The sequence below is a fragment of the Embiotoca jacksoni genome, unplaced genomic scaffold, assembly GCF_022577435.1.
Source record: "Embiotoca jacksoni isolate LCO1_2020_lvr unplaced genomic scaffold, fEmbJac1.0.p SCAF_28, whole genome shotgun sequence".
NCBI classification, from domain to species: domain Eukaryota; kingdom Metazoa; phylum Chordata; class Actinopteri; family Embiotocidae; genus Embiotoca; species Embiotoca jacksoni.
Window position 1 is genome coordinate 5,601,371 of NW_027185379.1, and position 16,930 is coordinate 5,618,300.

At 41.7% G+C, this 16,930-nt stretch overlaps 1 protein-coding gene across 5 annotated transcripts in view; it reads left to right on the plus strand.

Moving 5' to 3' along the window:
• Positions 1-4,128: 4,128 nt before the first annotated feature.
• Positions 4,129-16,930, plus strand: part of pitpnm3 (PITPNM family member 3) — an 87,272-nt gene continuing 74,470 nt past the window's right edge. For 2 of the 5 annotated variants that reach the window (XM_069161370.1, XM_069161371.1), the window contains exon 1: positions 4,129-4,697. In XM_069161370.1, the coding sequence (XP_069017471.1) occupies positions 4,673-4,697 (25 nt within the window). In that variant the 5' untranslated portion in view covers positions 4,129-4,672. The remainder of the gene's footprint in view (positions 4,698-16,930) is intronic. The other 3 variants (XM_069161367.1, XM_069161369.1, XM_069161368.1) reach the window with 2 other exon arrangements.

Sequence of the window (16,930 nt, forward strand, 5' to 3'; positions counted from 1 at the left end):
ATGAGTTTCTTTGTGAATACAAAACATTGTATGGGATGCCATAATGTATCATTGTAAGCTTAACTGTGGTGAACCTAGAACTCTTGAGTTTTCAGAATTAGTTACTATGGGAAACCAGCTATGTTTTGCCCATTATTATAATTTTCAAATGATGCCACTGGGCAGCACTGACTCATTATCAGAACTAATGTTAGGACACATATGACTGCAATATATTCAGGATGCAGCTAGGGGGCGCTTTTTCGTGCAAGTATCAAGGCCATGTTATGAGATTTGGGTCAGTTTCAAGCTCAGTATTTACACCAGATGGATGTGAAGACTTGTGCGGTTCTCTTGGGGTTTTCTGTTGGAGTTGAAATGTCAAGAAGGTTATGTTTTTGATGTTGTTTGTTTGGTTGTGCGTTTGCCTTTTTGTCATCAGGATTAGCTAGATAGATAGATAGATAGATAGAGAGAGAGAGAGAGAGAGAGAGAGAGAGTCAGTCAGGATTGCTTTGTGTGTTTTTTTCTGTTTTGAAAGGCAAAACAAGTTCTATTAAGACTCCATTAAAACAGTCAGCAGTTCGAGTGCATTTTTAAGAAGTACAATTTGAGGGGACCAATTCAACCAAATTCTTATAACGCACCGATCATATTACATTTTCATAAAGAGTATTGATCAAAGTGGGAACGTCAAAACTGCTATTTAAAGAACTGCAATTATGTTATCATGAAACGTTTTAATATTGGGGAAGAGGTGTAGGTGATGGGACTTGAGATGGGACGTCCGTCCGTCCCACAAGGGGACACTTTTTCCATCACCTGGCAGGTCCCGAGCTGCCGGCAAACCAGGCCTGCAGGGTGACAGCACAAAGGAGACAGTTGCCCTCTGAATCTGGTTCTGTAGAAGGCTTCCTCCTATCAAAATTTAGCTTTTTTGTCCCTACTGTCACCAAATGCAAGCCTGGTTGATCAATGACGATGAAGTAGTTCCTACAATAGTAGCAGTGGTAGAGCTTCGGCTGATAACATACGGTCAATGCCAATTGATTGTTTCAAAATTAACCCGAAGCCTACACCCATTAGGATGCAAAAACTGGAAACGGTCTTCAATAGAGAATCACCAGACCCATGTATTCATGCAGTGAATTTGAATCTACCACACTAGTCAAATCCTGCTCATATGAGAATTGTTTAGTTTCTCTCTATGATATTGTGAAGTCTTGACTTTACAACGTAAAGGACCCTGACATGACTTGTATTGAAATTTGGTGCGACATTAGATAAAATAGAATTGAAAAATCACAAAGCTTGATGGTATTATATTTCAATAGTGACTCATCGGAAATAAGATGAGGCTACAATTTATATGTATGGGTACCAGCAAATGCACTCGTTCAAAGTTCATCAAGCAGTCATTATGGAGCACCAGTGGACAGTAGTTTCATAGGGGAGAACCGAAACAACGGCTGAGATTGGAGATTGACATCATTCTAATAGTTTAGTTAATGAATCTCAAAACGAGCTGTTGGTTATGATGTTATTGTCTGAAACAAGTAAAGAAGCAAAATCCCAGCAGGGAGTCAACTAAAAGATTACCTGTCAACCTCAAGACACACGTGTGTCTGCAGCAGAATGGAAACAGTGAAGTTACAGAAACAAAAGCTTTTTTTCATACTTTTTTTTTTATTACTGTATAAGGTACAGGTGAGGATAGACTCTGGCATAGAGGGTAAATCGCTTCAACAGGAGGAACAGCTTCACCTCTATCGCCCCACATGCACCATTAACTCAACTTCTTTATGGAACAGTGAGCCTGTAAATATCAGACAAATAACTAACCTAAACCTCAGATGTTTATGATCGGTTTTTGATTGATCAGATTATAGTAATCAGCCATGTACTTCTTGAGCGTCATATCTACATAGCATTGAGGCAGAAAAAGACGAGCGAACAAAGAGGGGAGGAAAACAGACCAAATACCTTAGTGAGAGAAGGACAATGAGGGACTGCTGAAACTAATCAAGGTAGGGCAGACAATCAAGGTTTTTATCTGTTATACTGGTACTCTGCTACATTTCAAAGGGAAATTTATGAATTTTAGTCCTCTGTATTTTATTTGACTTAGAAAACTAAGAAGATGAGATATAGTGTGTGTGTAGCTGTGTGAAAGTTATTACATCAGTACTTGAATGTGAAGGAAATGAGCGAGACTGCTATCTTGCCTTTTGTAAGTTTGCTGTGACACAGGCCGAGGAATACTTTAGAATAAGTAATCATATATTTACAATTTAGTACTATTGAAGCGGTTGTCGTTCAGATGATAGAACTGGTTGCCTATTAAATATAGGGTTGATGGTTCGATCACCGACCTTGCTGAAGTGTCATTGGGCAAAACACTGAAGTTGCTCCTGAGCTTGCATGGAAGCTCTGCTGCCAATTGGTGTGTGAATGTGTATTTGAATGGGAAGGAAACTGTAAAGCGCTTTGACACCCCTAAGTTGATAAAGCACGATATAGATGCAGATCATTTACTATTTACCATTTATTGACCCGGCTATGTTGTAAATTGTGCTTTTTTCACTCTTGAATGTTGCAGAATCGTTTTCTCAGAGAGGAAATTACCACAAATCTGCTCCTAGGGTGCTAAATTCACTGACTGCAACTACTGTGTTTTGTGCCTCTATTGTTGCTCCCAGAAAGCCTCATTGGGCTGAAACACATCTTGTCTTCTTTTTCCAAAAGCCTCGTAGACATCGTTACATCGAGTGTCTGTCTATACTTTGTCATGGTCACAATTCATTTTCACTGCCAAGACTTCTGCAATTCTTACAATGACTTTTTCCAATAACTTATTCCTTATAGAGTGGCAGAAAACATCAGCCTCCACTGTAGGGAAGAACAGGGCTATTTCAGTTGTGTCCTCGATGGCATGAAGAGAATCCTTCTTACAAAAGAAATTCACTCAATTTTAATTAGCCTTTAGTTGCTTTTTTTTGTTTCACTTGCATTCAGTCACTGCAGGCATTTGCTGTAATCAGCACTATCTGTCTTGCTTGCTTCCTGGCCTGAAGGCTTTTTCCTATTAGTTTTCCTTGGTGGGATCAGTCTTCTGGATCAGAAGTGTATTGTCACTGGCTTCCATGATAAATACAAACTGCTGGTGTATATTAGAGTTTAGTAATGTAGCGTGTCCGACTCTCAGATTCCAGGGTGATGGTTCGGCCAAAGGCATTTTCCTCTATCAATATTCTTTTATGTGCACGTGGCTGCCAAATGGCGCCACGAACAGACCATCTTGACGGGACTCTGTGATCTCTTGTGTGATCGGAGGAGACGAGGCATCAACACACCAGGTGTTACCATGAACTCTGCACCCACTGGTGTAATGTGTTCCATAAGCCACAGTGAGAACCTATTTTACAGCAATTCAGGTCAAGTATTGCCAGTGCAAGTTGAGATAATCTTAGGAAGGAATTAGAGGCACCCATTAGGTAAAGCATCTGTCAGATTAAACCCAATCTCACAACTGGATTTAAAGGATTCAAATCAGAGGGAATATGATTCATTTCTCTAATTCCCGGAAATAAAATAAAATAAAAGAGGGCTTTATTTTGATGGGCTGGGTTTTTATTTTCAGACACTTCTTGTCAAAGCCCCAAAAGATTCTCTCTTCTGCTGGTGTCACTGCCCCGCTGCTTCAGCGATGGATAGTAGATCAGAGGTGGTGGCTTTCACCCCTCCATCCTGTTGCAGTGTCATTTCTTTCTCTTTCTGTCTTTCTCACCTTCTCCATACAAGTAAGCAGCCACACCCTCAACAACCAAATCAAATATATAACAGTGTGTGACAGATCAGAAGGACTTCTGTGTAATTCCTGTGATATTTCGGTCCCTTCTTTGCCCTGCTCTTCATCCTTATACCTCATCCTCTAATAGGTCAACTGCACCTATAACACCTCCTCTTATGAGTGCAATTTCTGTAAATGATTCCGTGCATCCAATGAAACTGATTTAAACGACTAAATAAATGAGACGTGCCAATGACAACACACATCCCAGCCTATTTTGTTGCTGTTTTTTTTTTCGATGCATGAGGCAGAAAATGGAGCAGCTTCTTTTTTTCTTTTTTTATCTGATCCCAGGGTACTTCCTCCTGAGTGTTTAAGTCAGAGGACGGACGCCCTTCAGCAGCCGCAGCCGCGGACGTGCGCGCACCGCTGGAGGCAGTCGAGCTGCGGAGCGGAGCTTGTTTGGAGCAACTCCGGCTGATGTTGGTGGCGGAGAGGAGAGCTGGGTGGGTGGGCATGACATGTGAGCCAAGTCTGCACAGATACAACACATAAAGTAGCTATGTCTGCGGCAGGGGCGGTTCGATGCTCCGAGGGACTTGGCACAGGTGAATGAGAGCACAGCTGCGGATTCTCCCGATTTTTGTAAATTTTTCGTTTTTTTTTTAAATTTTTTTTACCCCCTCCACATTGAGAGGAGACCCAGAAGGCAGCTGAAGCCCCCCGGTGCCTGCTTGTCCCTGATTCAGTCTGCCACTGTCGTCTAGGTACGGCGGCAGTCAGGAGAGGGACAGAGGAAGAGCTGCTGTTCATTAACTCTCCGACGAAACGCAGCCGCGCAGAACAACGTGACGGCTTTTTTCTAAGTGGCTGCAGAGACGGAGACGCACGGGAGAGGACACTATGTCAAAAGAGACGAGAGTTAAAGGTAAGGGGACGCAGCCGCACACCGCATTCATGGTCTCCTGCCGACAGGTAGAATGACACCGGGGTCTCTCTCGCTGTTGGATGTTGGCGCGCATCGGCGCGTGCTGCATGAATGGAGGCAATCCGTAGGAATGTGCGACGGTCAAAACGGACCCGTGCGTGTCCAACAGTCCGGTCCGGTGGACAGTCCCGCCTGTCTGTCCTCGTGTCGGTCAGTCCGTCAGAGAGCCCGTCTGTCCTGTGTGTGTCCTGTGCATGTGTTCCAACAAGTCTGTGTCAGATTGTGTGACGTTGCAGGGTCAAACATGAAAAAGACTGTCCGAGCAAATCAGGTGAGGTGTTCGTGACCCACGACAAACCTTATGGTCACCTGCCTCTGCTGTCACACCTATTACCCACTCTATGTGTGACCCTGTCTAAACACTAGCCTCTGTGGGAGGTGTGTGTGTGTGTGTGTGTGTGGTGAGGGGGGGGGGGCACTATTTTTAGTCACAGCAATTGAAATTCAGGGTGCAATTATGCAAGTGAAAAAAAAACACTTACACCAGTGCACATTGTAATCTTTGCTGCTCTAAATATAAACAATAAATCATAAAAATGGAGGAGGCAGGACAAAGTAAACCCAAAAGAATTGAAAAGGATTGAGGAGTTGTGTGAATTTCTAATAATAGCAGTGGCCTTTCATGCTGCTCATTTGATTGTTAAATTGAATATGTAGAATGTGAAATAAATTCAAGGCAGCAGCAGCAGATACCTACAGAAGCTGTGATATTTCTGCAGCAATTCTTGTGCTACTCAGACATGCCACCTGTTTGAAGTGTGGTCTTTCAGTGTTAAAGGAGACGCTCTCTTTCCAGCAGTTTTCTTTTATGCTAAAAGTCCCATTTCTCCTGTTTTTGTCGATGAGATTTCCCTGATTGAGTTAGTGTCACAGAATATGAAGTGGGTGTACAACATTAGAGCAGCTGCAGCGTGGTGGCGTTGTGTGCCCTGTTGAAGAGCCTTTGAGCAAGCCGCTGAATCTCCATGCAGCTTCAGGCTTAGTGCTCTGTCCTTTTCCACAGAGCCAGAGTGGACGGAGAATTTTCCTGCAGGTGTCAATGAAAATATCAGCTCATTAATACTCTGAGTGGAGGCCAAAAAAATGTCACAGGAGAGGGTGGATTTTAGTCCGTGTGGTCTGGGCTTTGAAATTGTACTCCCTCAGATTTAAAGTAACATCCCCGCTAGATACGATTGCGCAGTGACATTCAAAGAGGGAGCATCTCTAAGATAACACAAATATAGTCAACAAGCTGATTCAAACAAAGTGTCAGGCTGAGATCAGGAGTCGCATTAACCATTTAAATTCAGGAAGAACTTGCTGCAACACTGCTTGCTAGTTTCCGTACGTCATTGCAGCTACTTCTTTAATTGAGTAAATTATTACAACTAAAGACACTGTGTTTTTAAGGCTGCACCTTTCCCGAAGTTAACGGGCAGAATATTCCTAAGGGGAAACTCCACCAATTTCTTTTTACAAGTCTAGAGGGAAAATTATATATACAAAGCCTTTTGTGGCTCCTGAGGGACCTGCTTGAAATCAGAAAGGCTGCAAAAAAAAAAAAATCACGTCAATTGGAATAATAAAAATATCATATCTCTGCTCCATCAACTTTGACCCTCTTTAAAAGAAAAACATACTGCCCATTGAGAATTCAACAATGTTCTAGAGATGCAGTGTAAATAGATTTTTTTTGGAAATGTCACAACAATTTTGAATACGAGTAATGAGCAGATTCAGTATGAAGCCATATGAAAGGCAATCAAGAAAAAGATCCTTCTCATTTGTATTCTGAGGCGAGGATATATTTGGGTCACAGTAGAATTTATTTCCCCACATCATTATTTGTGGGCCGATTTTGTGCAAATCAAAATGTAGATAAAACAGTCAGGTGCAGCCTCTGAGGTCAGAGAGAGTCTGTGTACTCCAGAAATCAAGCAAATAATCCTATTTTCAGTCGACTGTCTCAGAAGACAAATTAGCTTCTTTGGATGCGTGAAACATAATTTTTCTTTTCATCACAGCAGCTGCAGCTGCATGTCTTCTCCAGTTAATCTTAATTATATTGCTTTGAGCCTCACCCTAAAATTCACTCGTGAACGGAAACTGTGAGGTCTCATATTTACTTCAGCCGAGCTGCATAACATCATGTGAACCCCGCGACGCTCCAGCAAGCCGGTGGCAGGTGGGTGGTGTGCAGGCTGTGTGGGGTTATTGTTAGTACAGTCATATATCAAGCATGCAGCGTACCTGCTTTCATTGGATATTGCTTGACCTGCAGTTCTCAGAATATATTGTGAAGTAGAGAATTTCTTGTAAAAGCATTCTTCTTCAAAGTCCTGCCTTCACAGCCAGTACCGACATCATAACTTTCACAAATGTACGTAGCTCTTATCTTCGTCATTTTCAATTAAAGGAGCGCTTCAGGGGAATCTGCACTTTTTAATTGTCATTTAAACTTTCTCCCTTGACTGACTTGAGAGCAAAATCTGCTTTATAATCTAGTATAGAGACCCTGAGATAAAAGTCAAGGATAATAAGGACATGCTCAATATTGCATCATTTAAGTGAGACAGCCGGTGTTTATGATCTAAGCTTTTCAGTTTGCACTCCCTACTTCAAGCTTCGGCAGACGCAAGGCCTCATGCCCAGATTCACCGACTGTCTATCCAAACGGAAGAGAGACTCAGTTTTAATCATCTAAATTCTGAATGATAATTTGAGCAGAATAGTATGGATTTAGGAAATATGAAAGCTCTGCTGGGTGAAGCTTCAGTCTTAAAAATAATGCAGGTGTGACTCACAATTGAAGGAATATTCATGCATCATGTACGCACTTTCCATTATTTAAAAAGTAATCCACGTTGTTGTCACATGGACTCAAACATTGGTCATCTGGCTGAAAGTTTGGTGTTTGTTCTATCCAACCTCCCCCAACACTCTCCCTTTGCGGATTGAATCACTCTGTGTACTTTGTAACATGACCTCCATCACATGACCTTCTTCCACTCGGGTCATACCACTGTATATAAAAGTGGATGTAACTTCCAGGTTTGAAAAATGAGGCAGATGTGGAAGTGTGCTGCAATACCAGCTTGGTGTTGTTAACTAAAGTCACTCCTTCTTATTAGTTTTCTGGTGGAAAATAATCCCCTCATTAATTAGAAAACAAGCTTCCAAAAAGCTGTGTTTTTGGGGGTGTGTCTGTTTGATTGACAGGCCTGTGGTGCAGTCAGGTTACAGCTATCAGTGGGCGGGACGTACTATCTTCAGGTTTCCAATCAGATCAGTCATTCTCATGACTCTGGTGGTCCTCTGAAATACAGCTGCTCTTTTGAAGTCGTGTTTTATTCTGATATTTATTATATCCCTGCAAACATCCCAGTCTTTTCATTAATTACTGAAAAACACCACATAACAGTTGAGGGTTTAGCATCTTTTAATCCACATTTCAACCAGCTGGTTTGGGGATTTCAAAGCATAAATTCTTCAGTTACACACCTGTTTCTGTATCTTTGAGGCCGCCCATCCCCCCACTGTGTGAGTTGCGGCTCGGCGGCAGGCAGGTATTCCCCCCCCACCACCACCACCACCACACACACACACACACACACACACACACTTCCGGCGTCTAATTGATCCCTTCTGTTTGCCCTCTCTTCGGCTTCACTCACCATTTCAGGCCTCAGCGTGAGGTATAGCGCCTCTGAGCATTTTGTATTTCTCATATAGTTGATGAAACTGGATCAGTCTGCAGGGCTTTTTTCAATTGCTGTCCAAATAAAATTAATGGGTAGTCTACCTGCTGTTTTGCAGCGATTCAGCGTCAAGCTAAAAATAGAACTGAGGGATGCTGATGAACAGTCTCTCCCTCTTTCCTTAGGCTTCACTCTCTCTTTCTCTTTCTGTTGTTTCTTCATAAGGACACATTTTCTGCAGAAAGGATTTAATTTGACACTGTAAGTGATTCCCCAAACCCACCACTCATTTCTCAGTTTAAGATACGTCACATACTTCATATGTTGTGTGGAGTGTCGTTGTAACAGCAAACGGTCCCAGACAGCCTGTTTAACAAACAGCACCACGGTGTTCCCTGAATTCTGAAACCTCTGTTATTTAATTTCTTCATACAAAACACTGTTAATTTGAATTTAATAGCTGTTTATCATGGGTAGGCACAGTGGGCTTGTGTCAGGGAGCAGATATTCATAAAGCACACAGCAGCTGGGTCACTGCTACTCGAGGTCGGAGACCAGGAGGTGACGGGGGGACCTGCTCACCTTGAGCCGGGTCCGGGACCAGTCCACATGTCGTTTTCACAGTCTTGATGTGACCCCGGGGAAGACGGTAGACGTTTTCTATTTTGTCTTTGGTGAAGTACTTTAGATTTCTAACTCTTCAACTCCAGGCTTTTTAATTGCACAGCTCTAATGCTTAACTATTAGCAAAAGCACTTACTTTAAAACAGTGAGTCCTTCTATTGGGAGCACATGTTTTAAGTAAGTTCATACCACTTTGGATTTCAGGTAATTTCCATTTGCTCTGTGATTGAAGTCCCTGTCAGAGGGGCCTCATTGAATTGTCAATCACTCTAATAAATCTGTACAGGGAATTATTTCCGGTTGTTACATCCTACTGGGGGTAGAGCTCAGGTTAATTTTGAAAATATTGGTGCAGCCTTTAACAAATCGGCATACACCAAGACTCTTACCATTAGCCAGCCCCACCGGTCGCTGATTGGGCCACCCTTCAGAGAGGCTGACTGAACCTCGATGCCAACAGGGTTTCCAGACTACAATCACAGACATAAAATTTTAAGATGCGAGCAGTAGTCTGGTGGAGCCAGGGTACCGGCCTAACATCAAAAAGAAAAGGTAACTGCTAGCTGGTGAACATCGTGAAACTTTTAGCAGCTGACAAACGGATATTTTTCTCAGGAGATGGTAGAGACCAAAAGCGGAGCTAAAAATTGGATAAACAGCTGCAATTTTATGTTGAACTGTTGAATCTGTGAGTAAGCAACCTTTTGCAAACAAGTTTGCCATATTAACTTAAAAGGTGATTATTTGCTAGTGTCAATGTTGTGTTCATGGCTTGTTTCTGCTGCTCCTAACTGGACAAAATGTAAATAATGGTAAACACGACTCAAGCAGACCATAGTCTGTTTTTCATTCGCAAAAGATTGTTTAGCCAGTTTATAAACATAATACCATAAAGCGCTGGACCTAATATACATATACAATATGTGCTCAATGTTGCACAGATGAACAGGCCTTTGCAATGATAATTATCTCCCAGTTTTAGTGTAGCAGTCCATTAACAGTCCATGCAAGTTCTGATCTGCAAAAGTGCCGTTGAGATAAACGGCATCCAGGAAGGTGACCGACTAAAAACTTTTTTTGGAGCGATCAATGTCCTCTATGTCTCTCACTGACTGTAGGGATTGATTTTAACTGTGTGCATAAATGAGGTTTAATTCAATTAGAGAGCAGACTATAAATAGCTATTTCCAGCTCACAGAGAGCCAGACAGACTGTTTATGATGGGATGTTCACTGAGGCAGGACATAAAATGACTCAGCAGACAGAGTTAGTCTTTTTTTCCTTTTCGGTGGATTTCTGTATAGCAGGGGTCCCCAACCTTTTCCCTCTGAGCTCCTTTGATCTGTTGGGGAGATCGCGATCTACCGGTTGGAGTCCCCTGCTGTACAGCATTACATCTCGTCAGCTCCATGTGATTTTCATCTTTACTGTGGCATGCATGTTGAAATGAGAGACGCTCCTCATTTCCTCCCCTTTCTCCGTGTGCTGAGGAAAAACATAATTGGATTTCCTCTTGACACTGTAGATATCACACTCTGATGCTGTGGCTTGTCCAATATTCACTCAGGAGTTGTTGGCACCATCAAAGAGCTCTCCAGCCCTTCCTCTCTGCATTGCCAATCACACCCGGTAGCTCTTTTGGGTGCCGTTAGTTGTGCAGAGTTCCTTGAATATTAAATTCTGCTAATTATGAGATGAGGAGATTGACACTATGGCTGACAGAACATCTGGGTTGGAGACGAACGAAGGCACTGAGAGATAAAACTCTGGTGAGAAGAAACTCCTTTAGGATGGGTCGCAACTGATCAAAAGCAGATTAGGTCTCTGATGAAGAGAGATTCGTCTTATAGGGCCATCCTCAATGCTGAAGGCTACCTCATTATTTTCAAAATTCACAGCACTTAGAGTCCCTTCTTGAAGCTCCCTTCCACTTTATTAACCTCATGGCAGGAGGACTGAGTTGGTAAAGGTGGACTGTTCTAAAGATACATTATGGCCTGATTATTGGCTATTTTTACACTTCATGTGATGAACTCAACTCTGCTGCTTTTGCCCATGCAGGGTGTTTTTTGTTTTGTTTGTTTTTTGTTTTTTAAACACCCTGCATGGGCAAAAAAAAAAAAAAAATCTGCATCAGCCTGAAGGGAACATTTCTGATATAATAGGCAGATGCTTTTACTGACTAAATGTTTGATGCCAGGTTACTGATGCGAGAGCGCACAGCATGATGTCATCAGCAAAAAGGATGCAACATGTCTGAAATGTGGATTTTTTTTTTTTTTGCTATTTGCAATGATTGTCACAGGGAGAGCATCTTCTAAACCGGTTTAATTGGGACAAATGTTACAGGTTTTTTTTTTATTGTTGTTGTTTTTTTTTAAAGAAAAGGTTTCATAAAAATCTATTTAGCATGTTTTTTTTTTTTAACCTCAGTGGAAGCAATTTTCCCATTCTCCTTGCTGAATGTGTGGAGTTTGAAAAGCATTGTATTTTATGCATCCGCCATCACGGTAAGAGGAGGCAAAAAGATTGAATTCAATTGTATTCATATAATGCCAAATCACTGCACAAGTCATTTCAGGGCACTAAGCATAGTAACGTCATCATACCACAGAACAATACAACAATAAAAAGATATATTGTATCTTAAGTTCATTACAAGAGAGACTTTGTGGTATCTGCAGTTAGGTAGAAAATGTTTGGCCTATATCGATATTGGCGAAAGATTTGGGAAAATATCAGCACCAGATCATTTTCGGCAAGTAACCAAACAACTTTTTTTTTCTTTTAAGGACATTCTCCACAAAGGGCTTGCTTCTAAAAGGTGATGTAGCCAAGCACTGCAGAGGATTGAATGCAAATGCATACTTGGCTCATGTTGTGAACAGTGACTCTTCTTCTGGCTGTGGCTGCCTATTGCAGTTTCTCAAGGGGGTCCAGATACAATGCTCTAATGCTTATATGTAACTTCTTCTCTGTGAGTTGTCTACGTTTTTCATAACCACCAGAGAGGATTGGGATTGGATTTTCACATGTTGGGCCTTTTAGAATAATGCAGGATAAGAAATACTTGTTTTCCCATGTGACATCTTTTCTGCAGCTATAGTTTTAGTGTGAAACCAGCAGTGACTGCAATGGATCACTTAAGGTGTGAACAAAACCCTTCTAAAATGGGAAAGCCTGTAGAGCATGACCATTTTGGGTAGAAAAGTGAGATGTTTCAGTAAGCAGTAATTATTTGTTGACACTGAATACCACCAGATGATCCTTTTAGTGTAACACCACTGTGCTGTTGTAAATTTTGTAGGCAGAGCTCGAGTTTGATATTTCCACTCCAGAGGATTCAAATCCACTTTGTTTCAGTAATTGCCACACTTTTCACTCCTGTTATGCCGCTTTGAGATCTAAGTATGATTTTGAGGGAAATTCTCATGCATACATCCTGTAAGATTTGTGGAAATAAAGGTATTCTGCTGCAAGACGAGTCAGCTGTAATTCCAGTCAGGCGCATGCTATAACCCCAGATTATATGAGAAATCTATACCGTTCCCTTCAGAAACTGTAGCAGTTAATGATGTACAGATTAAATACTTTGTACGATTAATGGCGATTTCAAATCTATACCTCATTCAACGAGCTTTGGATAACAGAGCTGAATTTCCAAAAAAATAATAATTTGCTGTCCTTCAAATAACCTCTGAATCTGCACTTTACCTGCATTTTTTTTTCTTTATTCAATGTTTTATTGTTACTTTTATTTTTGATATTTCATAATATTCAACAATGTAGCAAATAGTTCAGTTTAAGTTGGAGGGTGAGGTTACATGAGATACTTTTCTCACTCCTTCCCTCCACAGCTGGAACAGCTGTGCTGTCTGAGGGTAGATGTTGTCTTCTAACTATAATTTCTGGAAGAGATGTTGGGGCACTTATGTGATAGGGAAGACAGAAAGATGAATGTGTTTCATTATAAACTTTTCAGGAGCTGCACCTGACCTATTTCTTATTTCTTTACTAGGGTTGCCATCCTGAATGTATAATTGTACTGTGTCTTCAACAGCTTCTTTTAAGCAGAAAGATTGGCTGTATATTACAGCCATGCATGTGAAGGCCTCACGGACAATCGATGAAAAATACCCTGTAGATTAATCAATTATACAGTTTGTTTAAATGGAATAGCCTGAGTCAGCGAGAGATTGACTCCCAATCTGAAAATCATACATGTGAGTCATGCAGGATAAAAGATGTTTTCATACTTAGTTGAACACAAGTTAAACCTTTTGTTAATTTGCTATACAGCAGTATCTTCTGGGGTTAAACTGAATTGTAGCTGCAGTTGTTTTAGCTCATGCTGACGTTACATCAGCAGGCTCTTTGCTTCCTGCAGTGGTGCTAACGTTAGCCTACTGCTCCCAGCCTTCATTTAGTCTTTCGGTGGGGGGGGGATTTCACTCGGGAAGCCTTGCTGTATTGTTGTTTGACTCTGTGAGTTCTCTTCGTGTCCCTTTAGAGACAAAAGAACATTATTGGAAGATTAATGTAAACCATATGAGCCGCTGAAAGATTAAAAAAAAAACCCAAAAAACAAGCAGGCAGGTGAGAGGGGAGAAAATAAAGTTCCTGGTAGCTTCTGAGAAGTGTTAGTGTGCTTAAAAAGGTCACAGTACACCAAAACGTGGAAGTGCCAGCACAGCATGCCGGTGAATGACGGCTCACTTAGAGCATGAAATTAGTTGCTTAGTTTTTTGTGTGCCCCTGAAGCCAGACTTCAGTTAAGCCAAAAAAAAACTAAGACACACTAATGTTACCTCAACACTAGCCAGTAGCGCTACTTCTCTCCTTCGAGCCTGCAAACTTCTCAATGACTCTCCGGGTAAAGTCTGTCATCTCCGTCACCAGCTTCTTTTCCACCGACAGCATGGTCAGTGAGTCTCGAACTGCAACAGAGAGCGAGGAACCGGGGCTCTGTGTGCAGCTGGCCCCCGTGTGTGCACACAACTGGTGTCTGTCAGAAGCCTTCATCAACACAAGTATTGTCACATTTACTTAGATGATACTCGTGCTCATCAAAAGTATATCATCCGTACCGGATACTCGTTTCAGCCGAGTACTCGTCTCATGCCTAACAAATAACCCAATTTTACACAGTTCCACTTTAAATTGCCGCTCCACTGCCGGTCAGATAGAAAGAAGAAGGCGTAACCGATTTTTAAATATCAGTATGACCTCTTCACACATGCAGGACTGCCACAACATATGTGTAGCAAAGCTAGATAATCATACTTGTATGATGATGATTGGGTGGGGGGGGGGGGGGGGGGATGACGGGTGGTTGCAATGGAGCGGCTCCAGTAATAGATGCTGTCAGGGCACCGTTTCAGCCCGCTGCCGGCTTCTGTGAAGACGCAGTTGCAAGGGGATACTGGAAAGAAAGAGATGAAAGAAGGACGGGATGAATCACAAGCCACCTTGCGTTGCTGTGTTCCTGCTCTGTAGTAAAGCTTTTTAGATACTAGGTTCCCTTTGAACACAGTCCAGTGAAGTGCTGAGCTCCTCTCTTCTTGTTAGTTTCCATAAGTTGACTGTTCAATTTCAAAGGACAAGCTGCTTTGGTTTGTTATCCTTTAATCTTGCAGACAAAGGCAATTTGATCAGAGTAACCGATGAACTAGAGATTGCCTTTTTATTGTTTTTTCAGTGTGACAGTTGTTTATAAACTGTTTATTCCTATACAACGCCACAATATTATGCTAATACTTTTTTTAAACTCTTGATTGATCTACTAATGTATCACAAAATACTTCCATGGCACAATATACAAACTGAGAATTGAGTCTCAGAGAAATTGAGACATTTTCAAAACATGCTTGTGTGCTTGTATTTGTCTTTGCAACCGTGTTTCCAGTTATGTAATATAATCTGGTGGCTGGATTTTATTAAGGGGAAACGAATGAAGCGACACATTTATGAACTGCATGGGAGTTGGCAGGATGTGGTTTGTGTGGAGGAGGAGTGAACAAGGCGCACAACTTTCACACCAGGGTTTAAAAAATACTTAAGGTTAGGGAAACATTAGTATTTATATTAAATGTCAAAAAAATATACTTTAGCTGAAGTAGTTGTGGACTTTTCTGTATCGAACCAGACTACAGTCTTTCATTAACCTTAGCCAAGTACTGTCAGTTCCTTACCATTACAATAAAAAGTTGACATAACATGATATAACATTTAAGTATCAACGCATTTGCCCATTTACAGAAACCAATCGTGAAATCACGATGTTTCCTCATAATGTTGATAGAAAACATAATCCAGTCCCAACTATGTACGTGTTATCTAAGGGCAACTGGACTTACTTGAGGTTATTGAGGATGCTCCACCTCTCATCCAAAATGTTTCTTCTTCTAACGGACTTGAGGGAAGCCCCAGGTTTCAGCCTCGTGTTGGGTTGTTAAAACCTTCAGAATCGCGTTGAAGTCGCATGTGATATGAGACACACCTGGCTATCCTGTGAGCCATTTGAGTCAGACTGGTCGCGGTGTGAATGGTTCTTTGGTCTCTGACCCGCCCATCCATCATGTGAGCTCTCAGGGTTCCCGAGTCATGGAGTGAATGGTTGTTAGCTTCCTGGGAAGGGATCTGAAGAGTGCATTGTTTGTGGCTGATAAGTGGTGTTGTAGACCACCTCTTCTTTTTAATGGTCGTTCTAGTTTCACATAGAAGGTTTCTTTCAAACCAACGGTTCTTCCTGGCCGAAATTAGTACAATACTGTCCTCAAATAAGTGTCCCTTGTCCTCCAAATGAAGGCGGACTGCTGAGTCCTGTCCTGAGGATTTGGCTCTACTCTGTCGTGCTATGCACTTCTGAAGCGGTTGCTTTGTTTCCCCAATGAACAAGTCTGAGCATTTCTGTTGCATTGAACACTACATTGCTCCACTTTTGCCTGAGGAATTTGTCCTTAGGGTGGGAAAGCTTTCGCCTTAGAGTGTTATTGGGCTTGAAGCGTAAAGGCACAACTATGTCTCTGTTAGAAAACATTTGTTGTTGCAATTTAGTTGTATAGGAATGTAATTTTAAGGGGAAACGGTTGGTCTTTACGTGTAGTTATATGTAAGTGCGTATAGAAATTAACAAATGTGCCTTAAGCCAGCCAAAGTCTGTTGTTCGCTGTGATTTGTGAGGACGCGCCACCTAACAGTGACGTCACCCGTTGGTTTGTGAACGCCTGTTATGAAGGTTGGAGCTCAGACTTTTGGCCGGCACCATCTTGCTAGTTTGGAGCAGGAAGTGAACATATTTGGACAAGCTCAGGGGGAGCGAGCGGTGGATCTGACTTGATCTGTTTGGAAACCCAGCGATACTAAGTCCCGCCCACTGATAGCTGTAATCTGACGCACCACAGGCCTGTCAATCAAACAGACACGCCGCCAAAAGCACATCTTTTTGAGGCTTATTTTCTAGATACTGACAAAATTATTTTCAGATAGACCGCCAGAAAACTAATAAGAAGGAGTGAATTTAGCTAACAACATTGAGATAACCTTTGAGAAAATGTATTGACTTCGAATTTTATGAGACAAGTTAAATTTTTAGTGTTGTGGTTAATTATTAAACACCTTTGGGGCTTGGGACAACAATCCAGTTACAGCAATACTGATTTCCAATATTCTACTTAGTGAAACAACCATAATCCTTTTTCTCATAAGAAGTGAGATACATAGGAGCGGGGACTCTCTCACCCTCCTGGACTTCTCAGCAACCCGAATCAAAATGCCAACTTGCAGTTACTGGCTAGCAATGAGAAAGTAAAGGAAACCGTCTCATGAAAAATATTGCTGCCCAATACCTACCAATCTTGGTTTCCACGG